This window comes from Mytilus galloprovincialis, chromosome 1 (genome assembly GCF_965363235.1).
Source record: "Mytilus galloprovincialis chromosome 1, xbMytGall1.hap1.1, whole genome shotgun sequence".
Classification (NCBI taxonomy): Eukaryota; Metazoa; Mollusca; class Bivalvia; order Mytilida; family Mytilidae; genus Mytilus; species Mytilus galloprovincialis.
In genome coordinates, this window is record NC_134838.1 from 65393301 (window position 1) to 65416723 (window position 23423).

The 23423-nt window shown below is 30.6% G+C and overlaps 1 protein-coding gene across 4 annotated transcripts in view; it reads left to right on the forward strand.

Annotated features, from left to right (window-relative positions):
• The window catches only part of LOC143081712 (uncharacterized), a 77310-nt gene that overhangs the window by 39920 nt on the left and 13967 nt on the right, over positions 1-23423 (forward strand). For 3 of the 4 annotated variants that reach the window (XM_076257458.1, XM_076257453.1, XM_076257462.1), the window contains exons 8-17: positions 1400-1544; positions 8049-8121; positions 8968-9097; positions 11437-11622; positions 14641-14740; positions 16298-16407; positions 17469-17618; positions 20297-20410; positions 21409-21571; positions 22156-23288. In XM_076257458.1, coding sequence (XP_076113573.1) covers positions 1400-1544; positions 8049-8121; positions 8968-9097; positions 11437-11622; positions 14641-14740; positions 16298-16407; positions 17469-17618; positions 20297-20410; positions 21409-21571; positions 22156-23288 — 2304 coding nt within the window. The remainder of the gene's footprint in view (positions 1-1399; positions 1545-8048; positions 8122-8967; positions 9098-11436; positions 11623-14640; positions 14741-16297; positions 16408-17468; positions 17619-20296; positions 20411-21408; positions 21572-22155; positions 23289-23423) is intronic. The other variant, XM_076257466.1, reaches the window with a different exon arrangement.

Here is a 23423-nt window from a genome sequence, read left to right on the forward strand (position 1 = left end):
TGATAGTGCAAATTTCAGGTTAAAGTTTTTGGCTTCAGGTTAAAGTTTTTGGTCAAGGTAGTTTTTGATGAAGTTGAAGTCCAATCAACTTGAAACTTAGTATACATGTGCCCTATGATATGATCTTTCTAATTTAAATGCCAAATTAGAGTTTTGACCCCAATTTTACGGTTCACTGAACATAGAAAATGATAGTGCAAATTTCAGGTTAAAGTTTTTGGTCAAGGTAGTTTTTGATAAAGTAGAAGTCCAATCAACTTGAAACTTAGTATACATGTTCCCTTTGATAAGATCATTCTAATTTTAATGCCAAATTAGAGAATTTATTCCAATTTCACAGTCCTTTAAACATAGAAAATGATAGTGTGAGTGGGGCATCCGTGTACTGTGGACACATTCTTGTTATTGAAATATTTAGATATTGATACTGTTTAATACACTTTAATTCACAGTGTGAAGACATCTGATATACTATTGTTAGTTTTTAAATGGAAAATGTCTACACCAGGGCCCACTGATATGTACGAACCCGTATAAAATAAAGATATATAATTTAATTTTACTGATGTTTATTAGAAATTGCAAAATCTGAGGCTGTAAAGATTTGTTGAATTAAGCAATAAAAGCAATACAAAGATGCATGGTTTTATTGTTGACAGTTTATGAAAGACATCAAAGAAGGTCGTTATCCAGTTCATAAATTTTTTATTTCCTTTATTTTTTTAAAGTCAAACATTAAATTTTGGTATGAAATAAAGAATGACCTTAAAATTGATTTTTAAACGTGTGTAAAAATAGCATTAAATTGATAGAATATGGTGTTAGGTTTCTTGTTATAGATATCACACTTGCTGTTTGATGACATTTAAGGTTTTTAAAGCAAAATGGATACTAGTTGATTTTTTTAAGTGTTATATATAGAATGTCAATGCAGAAAAGGATTTAGCAAGTGTAAAAAGAGTAATTAAAGTATCATTTTCTGTCTACATTAAATATCATTAAAATGTGCATTGCAATTTCAGATAGTGATACTTGATCAGGACATCCCACAATGCAAATTAAAAATGGCATGCTTATTATCCAGATTGATCACATGCTATTGATATGAATTTTTCATTGCACATTTATTAAGATCATTTATATAAATCCAAAAATATGGGCTTGATGGGATTGCAAATACCTAATATAGAATCTTCCACGTTATTTTTGCATGTATTTAAAAAAATAAATGAACTTATGACCATCTGAAGTATTTTATAACGATTAATTGATCTGAATTGTCTGATGTGAAATAATGGTTGAAAGATACAAGTTCTGTAAAACAGAAACTGATGATTTGGCAGAAAATTGGATACTTTCACTTTATGTAATCTTATATATCTATTTTGTTTTACTTTAGACTCTTGGGAATTTGAAGCAATTGATGTTTCTTGATGCATCTAAGAATAAACTTCAATCCTTGCCTACAGAGATAGAAGGCTGCACATCATTGGCTGACCTACATATGACAACCAATCAGCTACAGTCTCTTCCAGACTCTATAGGTAAGTGAACTTATTAGCTAATAAGCTTGCTGATCGGTGTGAGCCAACACTGTGTGTTGTAGACTGTACTTTGACCTATAATGGTTTTCTTTTATAGATTGTGACTTGGATGGAGAGTTGTCTCATTGGCACTCTTACCAAATCTTCCTATATCTAATAAGCACTAGATTGTTATTTTACCTTTTCTGAAATTGTAAGAAAACTATATTATATAATAAATAAGAATATGTGGTATAATTGCCAATGAGATAACTCTCCACCATACACCAAATGATATAGAAGTTAACAGCCATAGGTCACTTTACGACCTTCCGCAATGAACAAAACCCATACTGCATAGTTGGGTTTAAAATGCTCTGAAATATATATATATATGTTAATGTCAATGTCAATGTTAATAAAACATGTAATAACTAAGGTGTTGTACAGGTGTGCAAATATTTGTTTTGGAGTGCAAATTCTTTAACTAAATCTCATAAAAAGTGAAAGAAAAAAGCCTGCATAAATATTATATTTAAAGGTCATCCAAGGTTACTTTTTGTGTAATCTAGACATTTCTTGTAAGTGGGAGAATAATCTCTCAGTCTGGAATAATGGAAAGAGAAACAAGACTTGGTGTTTTGTTTATATTTGGTTTACTGCTATCAGAGGGGAAAATCAAAAGGCATAAACCAGAAACTAAAACATTATGAAAACACACTTTGAATCACATTTCAAAGGCAATTCACTTATCTTTAATTTAGATTTAAAATCCCCGTTAATGTGTGATTTCGTAGCCCCGAGCCAAAACTTTTTGAGCTAAAGTACAAAATCATAAATAAGACCCAACCAGGTGAGAAAGCTTTTAACACTTCTTTTGTAAATGAAGTGATATGTCAAAACAATCAAGAAACTTGAAAGCTTAAAATTTTATGTCTGACCACTGAAATGAAGGCGGACAAGATAAATGTCTGCTGTTCAAAGGACCAACGTAGAAAATTACACATTAAATGTTCTTTGACGAAATGGATTGATTCAAATCAAATCAACATCATTGTTGGGAATTTTATATTTGAGAATGGGTTTAGAATTATATTGGTTTCTGAGTTCCGTGACACTTATAGAGATTGTAGAAAAATATTTAATTTACAACTATAACTTCTGAATTGGGTGTTTGATTGCCCTATTAGAATTGAAAAATTGCTGAAGTATTTTAAACAAATTGAATAAATATCAATAGGATTGCTGTAATTAGACAAGGCGAATTATTGGAGAATGACCTGTTCTTTCGTACATATTTACTCGATGACAAAATTTCTGATCAATTTCAGTTTACGAATGGTACTTTTAACAATGAAGTGTTCTTTAACTGGATATTTATATAACTAATTTAGGTTATCAATTTGAAATATTTTTGAACACTGATATGAACACCTTGGTTGGAATACAATGCATTGATTTTGGCAAGTGTTCAATAAAACAATAGGATGTTAATCAAATAACTAGAGATAAATCGGCAATGTTTTGTAGTTTATATTGTCTATTTTGACCAAAGTCACGTTAAATACATATTGAGTTCAACCTTAAAATATTTTAAATTTATGATTATGTTAAATTGATTTACACCTGAATTTTGAAAGGTTTATCAACTTTATTTTAACATATGTGTTAAACAATAACAAATGTTTTAGTTAGCAAGTAAGAATCTTGAAAAAAATGTTAAGGAAGCTCCAATATGTATTTAAATAAATATATAGTGAATTGTCAATTAATTTCGTTGTAAATTTGTCTGTATCTTAAGAGTCGTGCTATGTCATGTATGTCAATGTACGTACTGCAAATAAAGTAAAAGACTAGTAATGTATTAAACTCAAATATAATCACATATATACTAATAGAATTTTGGGAATGACAACTAATGAAAATAACATTGAACATAAAGAATGTAAACACTTAGTACTAAAAGTATGTTTAAAAAGTTATTAATTAAAAGTAAATGTACGAAAATAGACCAATCAACTTGAAATGATGTTATTTTGGGTAAAATGTCATCTCATTAGGCAGTATGAGGGTTTGTATAGGGTTTTCAGATTCGAGAAAAAAGGTCACAATGTTCGTAAAGAAAAGAAACAAGTAGGCAATAAAATTAGAGAATAAGGAATAATGGGGTTCTGAAATATGAAGAATAGCTCAGAAATATAAAATGGCCTATAAAGTTAAGAAATAATTAGGCAATGAATTACCCCATCTATGCTCATGGAAAGAGTTTGTCTTTACAAGAAAAGCAGTGAAAGTCTTTGAATAACGAGTTGAAAAAATTAACACCCTGGTAAGAAAAAACTTGTAACCTGCCAAGTCACGTTAATATTATACATGGCTGCAAGTTTACATCAGGTCTTCGAACTTACCGATATATTTATATTTGAAATGTTGAATATTCTATTAAAAGTAAACAAGAAATGAATTCTTATAATTAAGCTATTAATTTTTATAGTGATTCTGTCCTTGAAACCGATATTCAAATACTAATTTACAATTTTGTGGAATGAGATTTTAAATGTGTTTAAATATGTTAATGATTCTAAACCATGTGTGTTTTGATAATTATAAAATGCATCTACCCGATTCAGGTGATATCACATGAAAAGATTTTCGCCCCACGTTTAAATAATGGCAACAGGGAGTGATCATGACTCATTATCAAATTGTTATAAGACATATTTGGATAAATATATTGACAATGTTTAAACTAATGATTTCGTAAAATTTTTAACTTATGATTTTGACAAACTTACTGATAATGATTTTGACAAACTTTTAACTTATGATTTTGGATTGATTTTTTTTTTTAAATCAAACTTTTAACTTATGATTTTGACAAACTTAACTAATGATTTTGACAATTTTTCTAATCCTTTTGACAATTTTTTTCTAAGCATTTTGACAAAGTTTTAACTAATGATTTTGACAAACTTTTAACTAATGATTTTGACAAACTTTAGACTAATTATTTTGACAAATGTTAAAGTAATGATTTTACAAATTTCAACTAATGATTTCAACAAACTTTTAACTAATGATTTTGACAAACACCAAACAAATGATTTCAAAAAACTTTGTTGATATATGATTCTACTCATATAAGGGTTTATGTAGATAAGGGATTGTGAAGAGAGAAATTTTAAAGACTGCAAGGGCTTGGGGTTGAAGGGGCAGATGAGTGTTAAAATAAATGGCCAGAAAATGTTTTTAATTTGTGAATGTTTGAGAAATATCATTTTTGTCCATATATTTTCATTTTGTTCTTTCCCTCATTACCTATATGTACTGAATCTTTTTAAAAAGTTTTTTTTTTCTATCTCTGCATATGTTAATTTTGGAATAATAAGTTATCAAATACAGGTCAGACTGTTTTCTCGTTCATGAATATGAAATATTTTTTGTATCACTTAAAATTAAGAAATCAGTCAAGGTAGTTGAATTACTAAAAGATTTAATTGAAAATTTACGGATGAATTTTTGACAGTCATTTACATATGCAAAAGTCCCGCAGATTAACCTGTCAAAATTTGATGGATTGTCAGATTAAAATATCTACAGATTTGAATTAGTATAAAGCCATTACTAAGTAAAAATGCAGAGCAGAAAGAATTGTATAAAGCGGTATTTATTTTGAATGCAGAGGTTTTTTCTTGTAATTGAAAGCTGTCTTTACGATTTGAATAGAAGTAATTGTGGAATCAACTTTATTGCAAATCTGAAATGTCTTAATTGGTGAACAGGATTTCAACTAGAAAATTCCAACAAGACAATTGAATTTTCAATAAAACGTATTTGTTTGTCTTCATCTGTATGTCTATTCGTTTGTTAATCTGTCTCTCTCGTATCAGGTTAAAAAAAAAAAAAAAACAGTAGTTAACCAAAAATTTGTGGTCATGTCATTTACTTTTAGTTTAGCAATTATGTTCATTATGATGTGATCTGTTTAAAGATATACCAAATTAGGGGTTTGGCACAGATCTTGAGGTTCAATGAACATGTAAATTTATGAGCTTAAGTGTGTCCTATGGACACAAAATAGTTTTTGGTTTATCTTCACATGATATAAATGGCTTGTTATGCTTCATTGTTCTCTATACATGCTCTAGTATATATGCTGTTACAATATTAATGAGGATACTGACCAAATGTGTGAAAACTTGGGGAAAACAAAGATGTTTTCATTCAAAGAAAGTTTAAAATGGAACTGTCGGGCTATCACCCATTGCTGGACTTCAGCTGTTATCTGTTCTATGGTCAGATTGTAGTCTCTTTGACTCGTTTCCCATTTCCATTTTCAATTTTATTAGAAGGTTTTTAAATCTTTAATTCTAACTCCCATGAGAATGTTCTTGATTTTTTTCTACTTTTTATTTAGTACTTCGCTTCAAGAATAAGAGGCCTATATTTTGGGTGATGTTATCTTATTGTCAATACTTGCCTTGCTAACACTAGCTAACAAACACTTCTGTCATGTAGTGTAAATAATTTTCAATTCTTTTAAATAATCTGGCTTTTTTTTCCAATAATAAAATTATTAAATAAATAAATTATAAAATGGGTTAGTTTACAGTAAAGGTTTATCCACAAACTATGAATAAAAAGAGGATTCATATTTATTTATTTATAAAACTGTTATACAATTTTCTTCCGTTTCAAAAGGCTAATTTGAAAAGATTTTGTGGTAACTACGATTTAAAATTCAGTGCATAGCATGTTCAAATAAAATCAGGGTAATCGAAACACCTCCATGTGTGTAAAACTTTACCTGTGATTATTGACACATACCTAATATGTTTTATTGTCAATATTGATAAAAAGTCAGTACCGTAATTCTTCTGGTAAATTTTCAAAAATTTAAATACTCATATCAATTGACAATGGAAAAAAAGAAAAGATGATGAGAAAGGGTTGTCATGGCCCGTGGAGAGGGTGGGGAAGGGAAGGGAAGGTGACAAAAGGTTTCAGAAATTTAAGAAGGATAAGAAAGACAGATTAAACAATGTCCAAAACAAAAATAGACATAAAATGAATTATGTACAGATGAAGATAAAGATCAGTTTCTTTTTATGTTTTTTTTATTGCTTTAAATATATATATGGTGAAAAATGATAAAAGTGTCAAAAAAGTACTGACAGTTATATGTAACCAAGAAATCCACAGTCTAAAACTAGGGGACTGATATGAGGATTCGGTTACAACTAAATGTTAAACCTAAATAACCATGCACCATAAACTAGCAGTAATACACAGAAGATTAATTCCACTTAGTATATAATTTATTTCCAAGACTGGAACTTGTCACCAAGCCTGTGACTTCCAAACTTATGTCTTTTACAATGATTTTACAATATATATATATGAGAATTAAACAATTAGCTAAGATCAATTATTACATAATGTGTTGACAAATATAAACAAGTTATTATCCAGATAAAGAAAGATAAATAATTAAAACAACTCTTTTAGCAATGTCTCTAATTTAAGATTAGGATAAAGGATTAAGCCCTGAGGCATTATTGTCACTTTGATTATAAAATGTCCATTATCAATTAGATATATATTAAATTATTGTCCAGGTAGAATATATAATATAAAACATAATTAATGATAAATTCTTTGAGTTTCAAACATTAGCATTAAAAACCTAAACACATCTGAAAGTCATTTTAACTCTGTCATATATATCTTAATAATAATAACAGATTGAAGTTTTTAGAAAAAGAAAAAAAACCAACATTTTAGTTAGAGCAGTTGTAATTTAAGGATAGGTCAACTGATTACATCATAGAGAATGTAGTAATAGAATTATTATGTAAATTAGTGACTATAAAGGAATTTTGTTTTAAGAAACTATCAGGGTGCAATTACTTATATAATACACAATACTCGACCAATAAGACTTGTATAGTCCCCCATCACTGATAATCTTAAGCCATTTGTTCAATAGTCATAGCATTTAACAGGGAAGGATCATTTGAACCCCCATGGCTTGGGATAATACATTGTAACGTCATTTTGAATGTTAGAGTATCATAGATTACCTCAGCAGATTGTCATACGTAATCCGATATTAAATACAGACATTTCTCTTTAATTTCTGCAATGATGACAGTGTACAATAAGAATAGAATTGTTAGTTGTTAAGATTAAAGAATTTGCATATTATGTCAGTATTCACGATAATATGACTTTAATGACAATATAATGCGTCATTTTATACGATTTAATGTTAGGTTATACATTACTATACACAAGTTCCTTGCAGTGTCTGCACTCACGTCTGTTATTAGCTATCTACACGTTGTAAGACGATGCCAGAGTGAAGCGAAACACTTGTTGAATAGCACGAATGCATTTGTAAAACTAATATTCAATTTGATTACACATTAAGCATATTGTTGAAGAAAATATTTCCGTATGAATTACTTTGCATTATTTATCTATAAAAGTGGTAATTTAATCATAATCATTAATATTTTACAGGTAATTTAGAGAACCTGACGACATTGAAAGTAGATGACAATCGCTTGGTATCACTCCCCACAACTATAGGAGGGTAAATTATCCTTTTAATTTATTTTATGGTTGGCAAAAGGTTATCAGTATAAGAAGAAAAATATGTGGATAGTTTTGTTGGGTGTAGTTTTATTTTGAAACTTGAGCACTTCAACATTTTTAAGTGCTTGTACCTTTAATAGATGGAACTTGATTTTTCATCTATCTGTCTCAGTAACCCAGGTTGTATGGTTAAATACCTACAGTTCGGGTGTACAAACATCACTGATAAAAAAGTTTACAATATATATAGATATATTATTCAGTTTATTCTCACACATCCAGCATTCATGCTAGGAATATTTTCTGAATATGTTGAAATTAGAAATTTAAAAAAAAAATCAACTAATATATTGATCAACCTAAATATATTTTCGCTTAGAATTACATGAAACTTAATCTGCCAAAAGCTTGGATGGCAACATTTCTCAGTTGCATATTATTAGGTCAGATAATCTTGTCCAAAAAGTCATAAAAAAATAACAGGCTGAAAATAGCCAGAAGCATGTTTCAGACTAACAAGACTGATCGATTACACTTGAACCAAAATATTTGGAAGGTAAGAAAAATTCCAAAGATGAATAGCAAACAAAATAGAAGAAAATTACTAAAGAGTTATGCCAAACTGACTATAGCCATCTATGCTAGGCCTGGAGCTTACCAGAAACTGGTAAAACATGTTGTAAATTTTGTTGATTTGAGCATAGCAAATTAACCCCTATACAATGTATCTAGTTTAAAAGTCATTGCCTTCTGGTTTTTGGATGTTTGATTTTTCCTGTCTTATGGTCTTATACCCTTATTTATAAATTAATATCTGTTATATTCAGTATTGGTTTATTTATAGGTTGTCGTCATTATCAGAACTAAATGTTAGTACCAATGAGTTAGAAGATCTACCAGCCAGTTTAGGGTTACTACGTAATATTAGAACACTATATGCTGATGAGAACTATTTGAAATTTGTACCATCAGAGGTAAGACAATCAAGATTACAGCTGATTTCAATGAGTATGTAGGTAAAGGTAATATCTTTGGTGAGCCTGCTTGCTAGCTAAACCATGAAGTCATTATCAGGTAAGGTATACTACCCTCTTTTTGAAGTAGCTTGAATCCTACAGACCAATAGATTGGTTATCAGTCAGACTAGTCTATTCTTAAAGGAGGGTAGTTTACCTAATCTAATGATGACTTCACGGTTCAGCTACTAAGCAAGCTAACAAAAGATATTACCTTAAGTTACACACTCAATGAAATCAGGTGTAAATGTATCACTAGTACAGGGGTATAAGCTACTGGAAATTTGAAACATGAATTTAATTCAATTCATGCAAAATATTAAGTTACATGAAAGCATGCTGCATTGCTCTTCAGTTTCATTAGAATATTTGAAAATGATACAAGAAAATCAGGTTTGTAGCCAGGGGGTTTCAAGGGATTTGTAAACAAATAAAAAAAAGTTGACATTATTTTTGAACTGTGACTAGCTACAGGCCTGAAATTTAAAAATGAAAGACCTTAGGCAAGAACAACTTGATGTTCCAAAATTTTAAAATTAATTGTGTTGTTTTGCCGATTGCGAGAAAGAAAAATGGATATCTTTTAAATGACTATTGGACTCCCATACATTAAATAAAAGATGCACAAATTAACTTTTAATTGGTTTTGATTAATTAATGAAATAGGCATTGGTGTGTTCACTATATGCATAGACAAATATATTTGCTTATATAACATGTCTTAGGTTTCTTTGAAAAAAATCTCATTTGATATTCTAAAGCCTTTTTTTGGCAACAGGAAGACCAAAATATTTTTTTATATCTTCTAATAAATACTATCTAGGTAAGTTGTAACCAGACATGTGATATAAGCCTTTTTCTATTGTTAAAAAGCCTAATGTTGACCTCAACCTTGAACAGTCTATCAATTTTTTTGTGTTGTTGGATTGAGTTTTATCTCACTAATCTCTTTTGTATCCAGTAAAAGATCTCAAGAAATCATTCAATTTAATATTTACAAGTTAACTAGGTACTGATTCGTAAAGAAACTAGGCTAGACATAGTTTTTTCTCTAAACAGTTCAAAGTATGTTTGATATTCATGACATGTATGTCAAAACACAGCTAAAGTCTTGTCTGTAAACATCATTGAAAATGTGAACAGTTTATTGTTTACTTCTGTGAAGATCTCTTGAGAAATTAGTCAAGATAAAAGTTACAAAATAAGTCATCTCAGGGTAAATGCACTGTTGCAACTTAACATGGTTAATGATATGTGCATTTAAATTATTTTTATGGGGAAAGTTTGATAAACATGTAAATTTACGAATGATTGAGTGATCACAATCAAAATTAAAGATTTTATGGTTCCAATACATATATTAAGTGCGGTAGACATTGAATAAAAAGTTTATAAACTTAAAAGAAGAGCCTCTTTTTGGCTTAATAGGTATTTTATGGATTATGCATGAACACATCTAACGTGCATGAAGTAATTTGTTGAAATTTCATACCTTATTAATAACTTAATTAAGTTGCAACTTCCTTGAAGAAGTAAAAAATATTCCGGTTTGTGGAACCCCAGTAAGAAAAAAAATGAAAGATATTAGGTAATTTGTAAAAATATGCATTTACTGTGATCATAGTGATAATGAAGTAATAAAAGGTGTTTGGTAATTATGTTTTGGTATTTTAATGATGATTGGCATAACACAATTATTTTGATATACATTTAATAATCCACGCGGTTCTCTGATCTTATACACGTGTCTGACATACAATTAAGATGTAAAAAGAAATAAGACTTGAAATAACCCACGTGTCTGACATACCATACTATTATAAAGATTTAAAAAGAAATAAAGTATAAACCAGTACAACAGAGCTCAAAATGACTAATTTACTAATGGTAAAGTACTTTCCTTTAAAGACAAATTAAGATTTAATATAAAAATATGTAGATGTTGTATGATTGTCTATGAGACAACTATCCACCTAATTTCAAATGATGTTGGTGTAAGCAATTAAAGGCAACCGTTAGGCCTTCAACGATGAGAAAACCCCATACTGTATAGTTGGCTATTAGATCATTACAGTGTCATTTAAATAACAGTGGTATCCTGTTTCATAAGACAATTTCTACTACAGGAAAGATGTACATAAAAATAAAGGTAACTCAAAATGTTTAAACAGCAGCTGAAATTTCAAAGCAGATATCATCTTCTATTTTTTGCTGTTTTATTTTAAATCTTATAATCAGACAATATTTGAAAAATTCATTTATTTATAAATATTTATCATGTTTATGTTATATTTCAGCTGGGCAGTTGTAATGGTATCACAGTCCTGTCTCTGAGGGGTAACAAATTAGAATACATTCCAGATGAAATAGGTCGTATTCCACGGTTACGAGTTCTGAATCTGAGTGACAACAGATTAAAATGTCTGCCATTTACTTTCGTCAAGTTGAAGGAACTACAAGCACTGTGGCTGTCAGAAAACCAGGTAAACTTCACAAATCAACTTTTGAAAAGATATCATTTGTCACTGAGGCTTTCATGTTTTATTTATTTTGAAAATTGGCCATTATAATTTTATTCCTAATAATTTCGGAAAAAAGCAATAATTTTTGTAGAAGATTGATTTCATTTTATTTCATACCAAAAGTTTTTTCCCTGTTTTTATTGTAATTCTGGAATTTCTATTTTTCTGCTAGAGAATGAATAAGCAAAATATTTAATTACATGTATATTGCACTTGGAAATCACCTGCATGGTAAGGTTGATTTGGTCTTACAACTTTTTAGGGAATTGTAATTGAAATGTTACAAAATTATGCATTCATTGTCCTGAGTTACTTGAAAAACTGGACCATTGGTTCACAGATGCTCTGTCGATGAAATATTTTAATCTTATTGAACTAAAAGTAGTGAGATTCCTGACCATTTTCGTTGTGTCATGTCTATGTAATTGTATAATTTATTTTCATTTCCTTATATAAACCATATGATGTGTTAGTTTTAAAAGAAATAGTTGTCATCACTGGTCATGTTATCAAATTTCTCACATTTGTGTTGTGTCTAAAAACCAGTTTGAGTCAGGTTTTGACCGAGTTTTATTCAAATTTAAATTTGAATTGAAATTTATTACATAACACTTTTTAAAGAATGATACCTAAAGAACATTAAATATGCATTTTAAGACCATTAATATCCAATTAAAGCATATAGAAATGTATTTCATATGTAAACGGTGTTTATTTTTAAGTAAATGGAATCATATCAGTTGAATCTGAAAGTTTATATAATTTAGGTTTTTGATAACATGGTTACGCTAAAATTAAATTATCATATAACTATAAACTAAGGAAATAAAATGTCATTATAAGGCCACTTTTTTTTATTAGTTGGTTTACGGGATTCTTCTTAAAAAAGGAAGGGTAGGAGGTCGAAAAAAAAAAATAAATAAAAATAATGAAAACATATAGGGTAGGAGGTTGAAAAAAAATTAAAAATAAAAATTGGAATTAATACTGGTTTTTTTTACCAAAAATGGAGAGAAACAAACAATGACGTTACTCTATATAATAGTATTATACTAATTATGTATGCAGATCGTTTCATAATTTGGTATTAATTCTTGCTGTTTTAATATAAATTAAATGTGTTACAAGGAGTCCAATGTCAATGTAGATTGATGAAAGCAGATATATATATACATGTATATGTCCCTGATGAAAGGGAAGTGTCTTTTCCAATTGCATTTCTCTTTGTTCTGTGTATTTATTTATCAAATTTAGATCAGGGAGGGACAAAATTCCTCATAACACAATACAATCTTATTGAGGAAATACCATATATGTGCTCTGCATGTCATATGCCTTCATATGTGGTACATGAAAACATGTCCGTTTTAGGCTTTTTATGCTATTTTACACTGCTAAGTATTAGCTTATATCTCGAAGTGTCCTGTGATTGTCCCTTTTTATAAATGTCGAAGTGATTTTAATTGTCAGGCATTCTATGACAGTAATACATGTTCTGATTTTGTGTTGGGATCTTGTTCACCATATCCCATCTCTGTTCCATTAAATCTTAATGGGTACCGTGGGATGGTATTTAGGTATTTATATAACAAGGCCAATTAATCAGACACCCATCCCTGGCAGCAAGTTAAAAGATCCTTCCCTTTTAATAGTGACGTCTGGCAAGGCTATTTAAAAACAAATCAGGGATGCCAGGAAGCCTTGCCAGACGTCATAATTATTTGGACTAGTACCTCATATGTGTAATGGAACTAAAACAGCCCCTTTCGACGGGTTTCAGACTTTCTGATCAACACTGGAAGTTTGGAACCAAAGTTGACACGCCGTCAACCTCACTGACTGTCTGAAACAGGGGTTCAAATTAGCGGTGGTCCGACCTTTTAAACCAAAATTCCCAAACGATCTCAAAAATAATTTTCATTTTTATTATTCATGACTGCGATGTTCATTTTGTTCAACCGCTAGATTTACACCGAAAATCTCCAACAATTAATGTGTAAATCTAAGTAAATATTGTAAAATCGTATCTGGTCCTCCATTTTCAACTGGTTCCTTTTCACCGCATTAGATCATGATGAAACGTTGACTGAACAGGGAACCGCCTTTCAACTGGTTCCTTTTCACCACATTAGATCATGATTAAACGTTGACTGAACAGGGAACCGCACGGGATTTTCGAATCCACTCCGAGGGTATTCCGACTGGAAGAAGAAAGACCGATCTTTTTATATCATTCATGTTTTTATTTTTATTTGTACTTCTTCAAACAGAAAAGGGTCGGCGGAATTAAAAAAAATCTTCAAAATCGTTTTTATTTTTATTTTAAAATCGTGAAAAACAGGGTCGGCGGATCCGTAAACCAACAAATAAAAAAAAAGTGGCCTAAAGTATGTAGAAAAAAAACAAACTAAAATAACTGAATTTATTAAAATCTGTTTGAGGAATATGTTTTTTTTTTCAATCTTCATAAATGAAAGAAATTTGACCTATACATACCCATTTAGATACTACTGCAAATGATCAGTATTAATTTTAGTAGAGAACAATTTTTTTATTCATTTTGAATAATTAATGTACAGCTAGAGTGTACTAAAAGTAATTTGCTATGGTCGTTGCAAAATAAATGTATGGGGAAGGGGAAATATACATACCCATTTAGATACTACTGCAAATGATCAGTATTAATTTTAGTAGAGAACAATTTCTTTATTCATTTTGAATAATTAATGTACAGCTAGAGTGTACTAATTTGCTATGGCCATTGCAAAATAAATGTATGAGGAAGGGGAAAGAAGGTAGGGAACTTTCATTTCATCCTGCTAAGCATTAAAATTTAATTGACCATTACTTTGAAATGTTCATGGGATCTTTCTAAAATAATCAACACCCTTCAAATTTTGAAACTCTAGTCTTTCGACCTCCCATATAATCAATTCTGGAAATTAACAGTCCTAACAAAAATATGTTATTACATTTCAGACACGTCCACTGGTTCCCTTACAGTCAGACCATGATCCAGACACAGGGAGGAAGATACTTACCTGTTACCTTTTACCTCAGGAACCAAACACTGATAATGGTAATGTTTTATTAGATATCTCAGATGCTCTATTTGGCTTACATTTTCAAGTGGAGTGAAAATTGCAATTAAAATTTTAATAAAAATATAAAAAAAAAAGATACAGTTGGTCAATCAAAACTGTTAAATAGAAGAGAACAAACAAGACTCTGGCCAAATTAAAAGTTTGAAAAAGACACAATATATAAATAAGTAAATGTGGTATGATTGACATGAAACTACTCTCCAGCATAGATCAAAGGATTTAGAAAATTAGCAATTATAAGTCACTATATGGCCTTCAACATTGAGCAAAACTAACACATGCTTTAAAAGGTCCAAGTAGTCCATTCAAACACTACACAAATTACTACAGATTTAGCAGCACAAATCTACAACCAATATACTGGGGATAACTTTATGTGCCTTGAAGGATCAGATATTCCAACTGTTTGCTACATTTACAGCAGTGAAAAAGGTCTGTTATTTTCACAAATGGACACATATTTCCTGTGTAGGCACTTCAGGGAAGTTCAAATCAGTCTAGATACCTTACATTTGCTATTAGATGGCCTACTTTTGTGCTTACATAATTTTTATTGATAACTCAATGGACATGATGGAGACATGAAAAGTAACACACTTTTATATAAAGTGGAATAAGAATATAAATAAACATTTATTAATCTGTATTGCTTGAACGAAAATGCTGAGATATAGGAGATATATGATTTACATTTTGACTTGTTTTTAGTTACAGGAGCTATTTGGTAATTAAATTTATTTGGTTTTTGTGGGTTAGTGTATAGTATATTTTCATTTTTTTAAGATTTCTTTTAAAAATCACTAAATGACAGATTTTTTTTACTGTCTTGGTTTTTAAGGAATTTAAATTATCAGATCTAAAAAATTAATAAGATGTATTACAATGTAGTACTATATGTAGAGGGAAAAAAATAGTAAACAGTTTTTCACTAATTTGATTCAAGGCGATAGTTATGGATTCTTTAAATTTGGTAATAGTTTACTAATTTGTCAACAGTTTTGGTTGAATAACAGAGTTGCTAGATATTTCAAAGCTTGACGAAATGTAGAAGACGTTCACTTTATAGTGGGTCTCATTGGGGTCTAAGTGTGACGCGGGATTGCCGATTTTTTGTAAGCGTGACACGTGAAAGTCAAATTATTGTGGCGTGAAAACGGGAAATGAGGTCTTGCGGAACCCGGGAAATGACAAAAAAATGAGAATTGCTTACGTACATAGAGTAAGCGGGATACGGGAATCTGACAAAACAGTAAGCGGGATCCGGGATCGGAACCCCCCAATGAGACCCCCTTTATAGTTGTCAAGTGAGATGAAAATTTCTACAAAGTAAGACAAAGGTGTTGCTTTTATTTACTCTAGCAAGTTTAAAATCAAACTTATCCGTCTCGAAAAGAGCATGATTAAACAAACATGTTCAAATCCTAAATTTGCCTTTTAAAATTTGCTATTGGACATTAAACAACCGTCTATCTTCATCTATTTGGCTTGGTTAATATTTTAGTAAAAACATTTTGTGATGATTTATTTAACAGGTGGTGACCATGGTGGAGACACTGATAGCTTTCATCCATCTATGTGGGATGAGGAACGTGAAAGACGACAACAGATACATTTTGAATTCAATGATGATGTGGGCGATCAGGTATTTTTTTGTTCTGTCATATGGATAGGAAAAAGATAGATTACATGACAGTGTATTTAAAAAATTTGAGGAGGCTTTGTCATCTGTCTTGAAAGACCACCCTCTTTTGGCAAATGAATTGGAACTCATATATGTATAGAAAATAGACCTTTGCAAGACAGTTTTTATTTGAAGCAATGATGGTCTTTCAGGTTCCACTGTAAGACCAAAATGAATAAAAGATATCAAGACAAAAAAAAAAAAAAGGATTAATATACATATATCAATGCACTTTCTCTACTAATAGTTCCTGCTAATTACACTTATTAGATATATAGGGGTTATATATATTCATATTTGCAGCTTAAGTATTGTTTATCTTTTATAGCAGTAGTTTATGTGTATAGATATATTTTTTATACTTATAAATCCTTACAAATGCATTATTCATAAAATAATAAATTTGTCATGCTTTTTTGCAAAGCATTTTGGGCTTGAAGCATGACTATTTCTGCATTGACTACGGGTTGCTGCATGTGTATTTTAAAAGACATTTTGTAACATGGCATATGAATGAATCATGTTGATCCAGTACTGTGAATTCATTTTTATTTGTTGGATGACAATTTTCATGGGTATAGTGTAAACCACAAATTTCATGTTTAATACAGTTTTCTGTAGCCTTGAATGCAGATTGTTAAAACCCTTAATATCAAATATCCAAGAGGTGCAATGTTTCTTAAATCCACCAAAATTGCTATCCAAGAAAACAAATGAATTCACAGTAATTGTTTTGTTCTACTACTAACAGAATGTTTGTTGTTTCTTTTATATTTGACATCAGTTTGAATGAAAATAATGAAAAAGGCAAATCAGTATTCTTTAAAATTTTTGCTTTTTGGGTTTTTTTTTCTGCATTAGCATAAATGCCTTTTTGAAATAAAGATCATTTTATTAAAATTAGTAGATTTTAGTCAGAAAATAATGAAATATTGAAAGATCTATGTCAGTGTATGAAGAGACAGCAAACATATTTTTGTCCTAAGTCATGTTTTGTTTGTTAACACACTGGGTTATTGTAGGGTAAACTAATAAGACATCCGACCCCATACCCTAAAGAATTGAGAGAAAAAAATAGACATGCTCAAAATTTTGCAATGAGGAAAAGGATGGTGGGAGGCTCAGTAACATGGAGTGATGGAGCGGAAAACAAAGCATTTTCTGATGGAGAGGTAAAAATGAGTGACTCTAACAGACAGTATTTTTAAGTTTTACCAAGAAAGGATGTAATTGATAGGAAGTTGAAAAAAAACAATCTTTTTCTTTTTATTCAAATGATGCACCATTTATTGTTCTGTTTATTTTTTATCGTAAAACCATAAATACTCTTAAATCTTATCATATTGTTATTTTTCACTGGTCTTTATTTTACAATTTAACAAAAAGTTATTAACTTTTTCAAAAACTTGCATGGATTTGATGTCTTTTTCCTTGGAATTTCAAAAATTAGTGTACCTTAAAGTTAAACATATATATTATTATACATTCAGGGTAAAAAATTAAAATTCAAAGGGCTAAAACTGAAGGGAATTCAAAGCAGTTTCAACATTTTTCAATTGTTGATAAATCAAATCTGAATTTTTTTAATCTTGAATTTTTTCATCCTTAAACATTTAAGGTGGCTCGGGACTATTCGACTGCGCATAATTTCACGCATGAATTACAAAAGTATTTGTCATAAATTCAATATATTTTTTTTAAATATTTTGATTGATTAGAAATGTTAAATCATTGCAGTTATGTGATTGATAGAATATTTTCGTTATTATTCGTATTTGTTAAATGGTCAAAATGACATTTCACCCATTTTCACCATTTTCCCGCCAAAATTTGGGTTTTAAGGCAAAATATTTTTTTCCCTTATTGGTGACCTATGTTTTTTATTTGTTCATTCTTTGAAGCTATATTTCAGCTTTTTATATTCCAGTTTTGGACCAAGTTTCATAGAACGTTTTTTTTATATTTCGATAAAAATATGTCAACACCTCTATTATTTCATTGAAAAATGATCCCTTTTACATACTTCTTTAAAAGTAAAATTTTGGGCTTAAATGATTTGTGACCCCAATTTTTTTTCGACCAATTTGATTCACTTTCTGTAAAGAATAAAATAACAAAAAAATACAGCACTTCTGATAGAAACTTGGAATAGGCCCGAGCCACCTTACTGATAGGTTTATATTTAAGCTTGGTGGAAGTGCACTAACTGCATGTCATATTATACTTTTGCACCATTTAAATTTGAATAACCTGGCTGTAGATCATATTTCATTGTAACTACAGTTTATTAATGCACTTTTTATTACATATTTAGTTTGCTTGGGATGACCATAGAAAACATTTTTATTGTTGCATGTAAATTTGAACTTTTAGAGATTAAAAGAAAAATTTTCATGTATGAAACAATCAACTGAAGAGATTTCAACAGAACTTACATTTGAAAAAAAGAAGCTATCAAAAACAAACACGACCCTTCCAAATAAATAAAGTAGCAACATACAAAAAGTAAATATGGTACATGCAGAATCATTAACGGATTGAGAGAGAGAAAGAGAGAGAAGAAAAAGACAAGAGAAATGTTGGTGGTCAAAAAATGTCTTGAGATGCAAACCCAATTATTGTAAATAGATATAAGGAGATGTGGTGTGAGTGCCAATTGGACAACTCTCCTTCCAACTCGCAATTTGTAAAGGAGATGTGGTGTGAGTGCCAATGAGACAACTCTCCTTCCAACTCGCAATTTGTAAAGGAGATGTGGTGTGAGTGCCAATGAGACAACTCTCCTTCCAACTCGCAATTTGTAAAGGAGATGTGGTGTGAGTGCCAATGAGACAACTCTCCTTCCAAATCGCAATTTGTAAAGGAGATGTGGTGTGAGTGCCAATGAGACAACTCTCCTTCCAACTCGCAATTTGTAAAGGAGATGTGGTGTGAGTGCCAATGAGACAACTCTCCTTCCAACTCGCAATTTGTAAAGGAGATGTGGTGTGAGTGCCAATGAGACAACTCTCCTTCCAACTCGCAATTTGTAAAGGAGATGTGGTGTGAGTGCCAATGAGACAACTCTCCTTCCAACTCGCAATTTGTAAAAGTAAACCATTATAGGTCAGAGTACACCTTGGAGCCTTGGCTCACACAGAGCATCAAGCTATAAGGGCCCCAAGATAGATTCCTTCTGTTATGAGGGATTTTTAGATGGTGACATTTTAGATTATAACATGCCAACTTTACTTCAGGAAGGATAGATCTTTTGTAATATTATTACTGATGAGCCCTAAAAGAGGAAGTATTTGTACGAAGCTACAAATAAAATGAAACAATGAATTAGTTATCAATCTCAAATTATTTAAGACAGTTTCATACCTGCCAACTGTCACTATTTGCGGGGGATTTCCCCCATGGAGGCTCCCAAATTGAAATTTTGAAAGAGCAATTTAGTACACAATTTTAAACAAAACAATTAATTTTACAATGACTATAGGCTTATAAACGTATGAAGAAGCCAAAAAACAATATTTAAAAGTATCTGAAGGCCCCTTGAAGGTTTTTTTAGGACTATGACAGCCATCTTGCACGCAAAACCTCCATGGGCATTTTGAAAAGTTGGCAGGTATGCACAAGAGTTTTAAATTTCTTCACTCACCTGGCTTAGCAATGTAGAAAAGCACTCACTTATTTGAGATAGGTTAATGAATGGCATATCTTAAAGATATGAAGCATGACCACACAAAATATAATTAGTACTACACTTTTTATAAATAAATAACCAACAAAAATTAAAGGTTCAAAGTTTTACAGTTTGCATTTGTAATATAAGATAAAAAGAAAATATTTGTAATCTCTATTTTAGGTGTCACCAACAGGAGGAGCTGACCTCAACGATATACATGTCAGAGAAGCTAGAATCACCAAACCATCTTCTCCTTCATTACATGAGACACATAGACTTTACCGTTATGACAAAGTAAGGAACAATATCTATAGCTTCTACTTCACATATTGTTTTGACCTCAGATGATATATTTTAATTTGTCAAAAATATCTAGTTATACATCAATAATTTAATTTTGGATGTAACGCATCTTCTGATTGGCTGACGTTATTTTGTTATCAGCCAATAGACATAATTTAGTCATGTGACCTTGACGTCATCAACGTTTTTTTTATGGTTTTCTACGGTTTAAAATGGAATTTAGAATTAAATTATAAGAAATGACTGTAATATTTTTTCTGTCTATGAAGAAATAACATAAAAAATTTGGTGCACACTGAATAACGCGCAAATATTTCAGCTTATTTGGTCTCCTTGTATAGAAGTTAGAACAGCTTGGTAAATCATTTCTACAGTCATTGTAACTTACATCTTACACTTTGATTACTTTGAATTGGTCTCGTTTGTCTTTAGCTCCATTTTCAGGGAATTTTTTTAAATATGATGATAATTGAAATGATTTTTCTAAATTTTTTGAAATATGCTTTTTGTTTGTAAGTACAATTAATGTACTAAAATTTGATATGCTAATATAGAAAAATCATCATGAAACTTGAATTAGGGCTGTTCAAGAATTTAAACCAATACAGGGATAGGAGTCCTATTTAGACCCTAACTAATTGTTAAGAATAAAGCAACTGACTACAATTTATTAATTCAAGTTAATTTAACCAACCTATAGATGTGTTTAAATCTTATAACAGAACTCATAAAGACAACAATTTAAATGAAATTGTGTGCATTTGGCCTTGGAATCGAGTCTATTTTGTTCTTGCATTAAACTTGTGTGCATTCAGCACTCTCTGTGATAGAAGACTGTGACACCAGCCATTATAGATTAAAAAACAAATATATGCAAATTGTCAAATAGAAAGTTCTGAATTTTAAGATTTTGTGAGTTCATCTGTTTGAAAAAAATATATTTGAAAAACAATAAAATGAAAATAAAATTATCTTATATTTTTTTTAAGGAAAAGCTTGCCAAAGATAAAGCTAGAATGCACCACAGAGGGAATTCAGCAGAACAGGAATTGACACTTGACTTGTCACAGGTCAGATTATCTAAAGAGAGGACAAAGCGTCATAGTGGGGAGATAACTCCTGATTGTAAGCCTCCACAAGTTCCCATGAAAGGTATGTTTTCTTCCGTAGATATGTCAAATTAATACATGAGGCAATAATGAATTTATAAATGAGATAAGGGCATTTTCGCTGTGTAAGATGGTTCAATGTGAATTCAAATGTGAATTGCAGTATTTCTTCATGTACATAAGAGAGAGGTTTGTAGTGTCATGAGTTTAGACTCCATATAAATCTCTTTTCAATTTGAATTTCCAAGCATTTTAAAGAGTTTTAAATGCTTAGAAATAATCATCTGCAGTTTTTTTTTTTTTAAATATTCTGGCAGTACAAAATCAATTACAAAATTTGTTTAAATGCCAATGGGGGGGGGGGGGGGGGGTCGAGGAGTCTTGAAAACGTTGTCTTCTAATATGGCCTATGTCTTAAAACAATCAAGAGAAAAAATTATTGAATTCATGAAATAAAAATTGATTTGAATGATCATAACATAGAATTCATAAAAAAAAAAAACTAGAAACCATTACTTTATTAAGTGTTAAACAAAATTTTAAACATTTAAATTATTTTAAAGTGATCAATAGTAATGTCTGCAGAATATTTTAGCATAGTTTATAAACACAACTCTATTATTTTAGTTCCAGGTAAAGGAAAGAAGATGAATGGAGCAGAAGAGGATGATGGGGGATTTTCTGGACGAGAAAACTCTCGTCCTAATTCAGCATATGGATCAAATCCAAATGTTTCGACACAAAATCAGGATTATTCAAGGGGAGGTAAACCCCAGCAGTCTCCAGGATTTGCATATGCATCTCCTAATGAACTTGCCAAGTCATTTTCTCAGTATGGATATGCTCCAGTGAATCAATCACAAAATAGAAAACATCGAAGTCATCGAGATTACGATTCTGATACGGGTTATAGGAGTGAGTCTGGTGTAACGAGATACAGTAGGCAGCAAATGTTAGCACAGTATGGCGGTAATAGTGATATAACAGTGACTCCTTGTAAACCAAGGCGTAAAGATGGATATTCTAGTGATGTTGAAGGATATTCTCAACGGACACAAAATACTGCCTACAGGGTGCAACAGCAGCCTTTACGTAGTCAGTCTAAATCTAATAGTCTTCCTTATAATTTAAATAGTAATCCTCAAAATATGAATAGACCTAATCAAGCTGATCTTGGGCATATGAAAACACAGCTTGAAAGTGCTAGTCGGACACCACTCGGTGATAATAGTGTGAATCGGACGCCTCATGTTGAAAATGTGAATCAATCTTTACATGGCGAAATTCTGAATAGGGCTTCACATGCTGAAAATGTGAATCAGTCTCCTTATGGAGAAAATTTCAATCGGACACCTCAAGGTGAAAATGTGAATAGGTCTCCTTATGGAGAAAATTTCAATCGGACACCTCAAGGTGAAAATGTGAATAGGACTCCACAATTGTCTCATAATCGACGTGTAGTTGTACGAAATGACGATCTGTATTCACAACAGTTGCAACACAATAGTCAAAAAGCTGTTGAAAACAAAAATTTATCAACTCTGTCATATCAGCCCCCATCGCCAAGTCAATTTCATCATAGTAAAATTATAGACCAAAGTACTCCCGTCTCATCTGACCCTCCATCAGGATTCACATTTAATACCTCAAGGTCAAGGTCAAATAGTGCTAGTGGAAGTAATAATGACGATAATGAGGCTTCTGATTGGAGGAAAGATATGTATAATGATAATGTGCCGTCTCAGAACTATCCGAGAAGGGTAAGTACAGTTAATGCCTTTTGTTTGTATTTAGGAATTTAAGATCATGTTTTATATTTGTTACTTGGGTCCATGTTCAAATGGCATTTTATATAGAAATAAGAATATGTAGTATGGTTGCTAATTGGACAACTT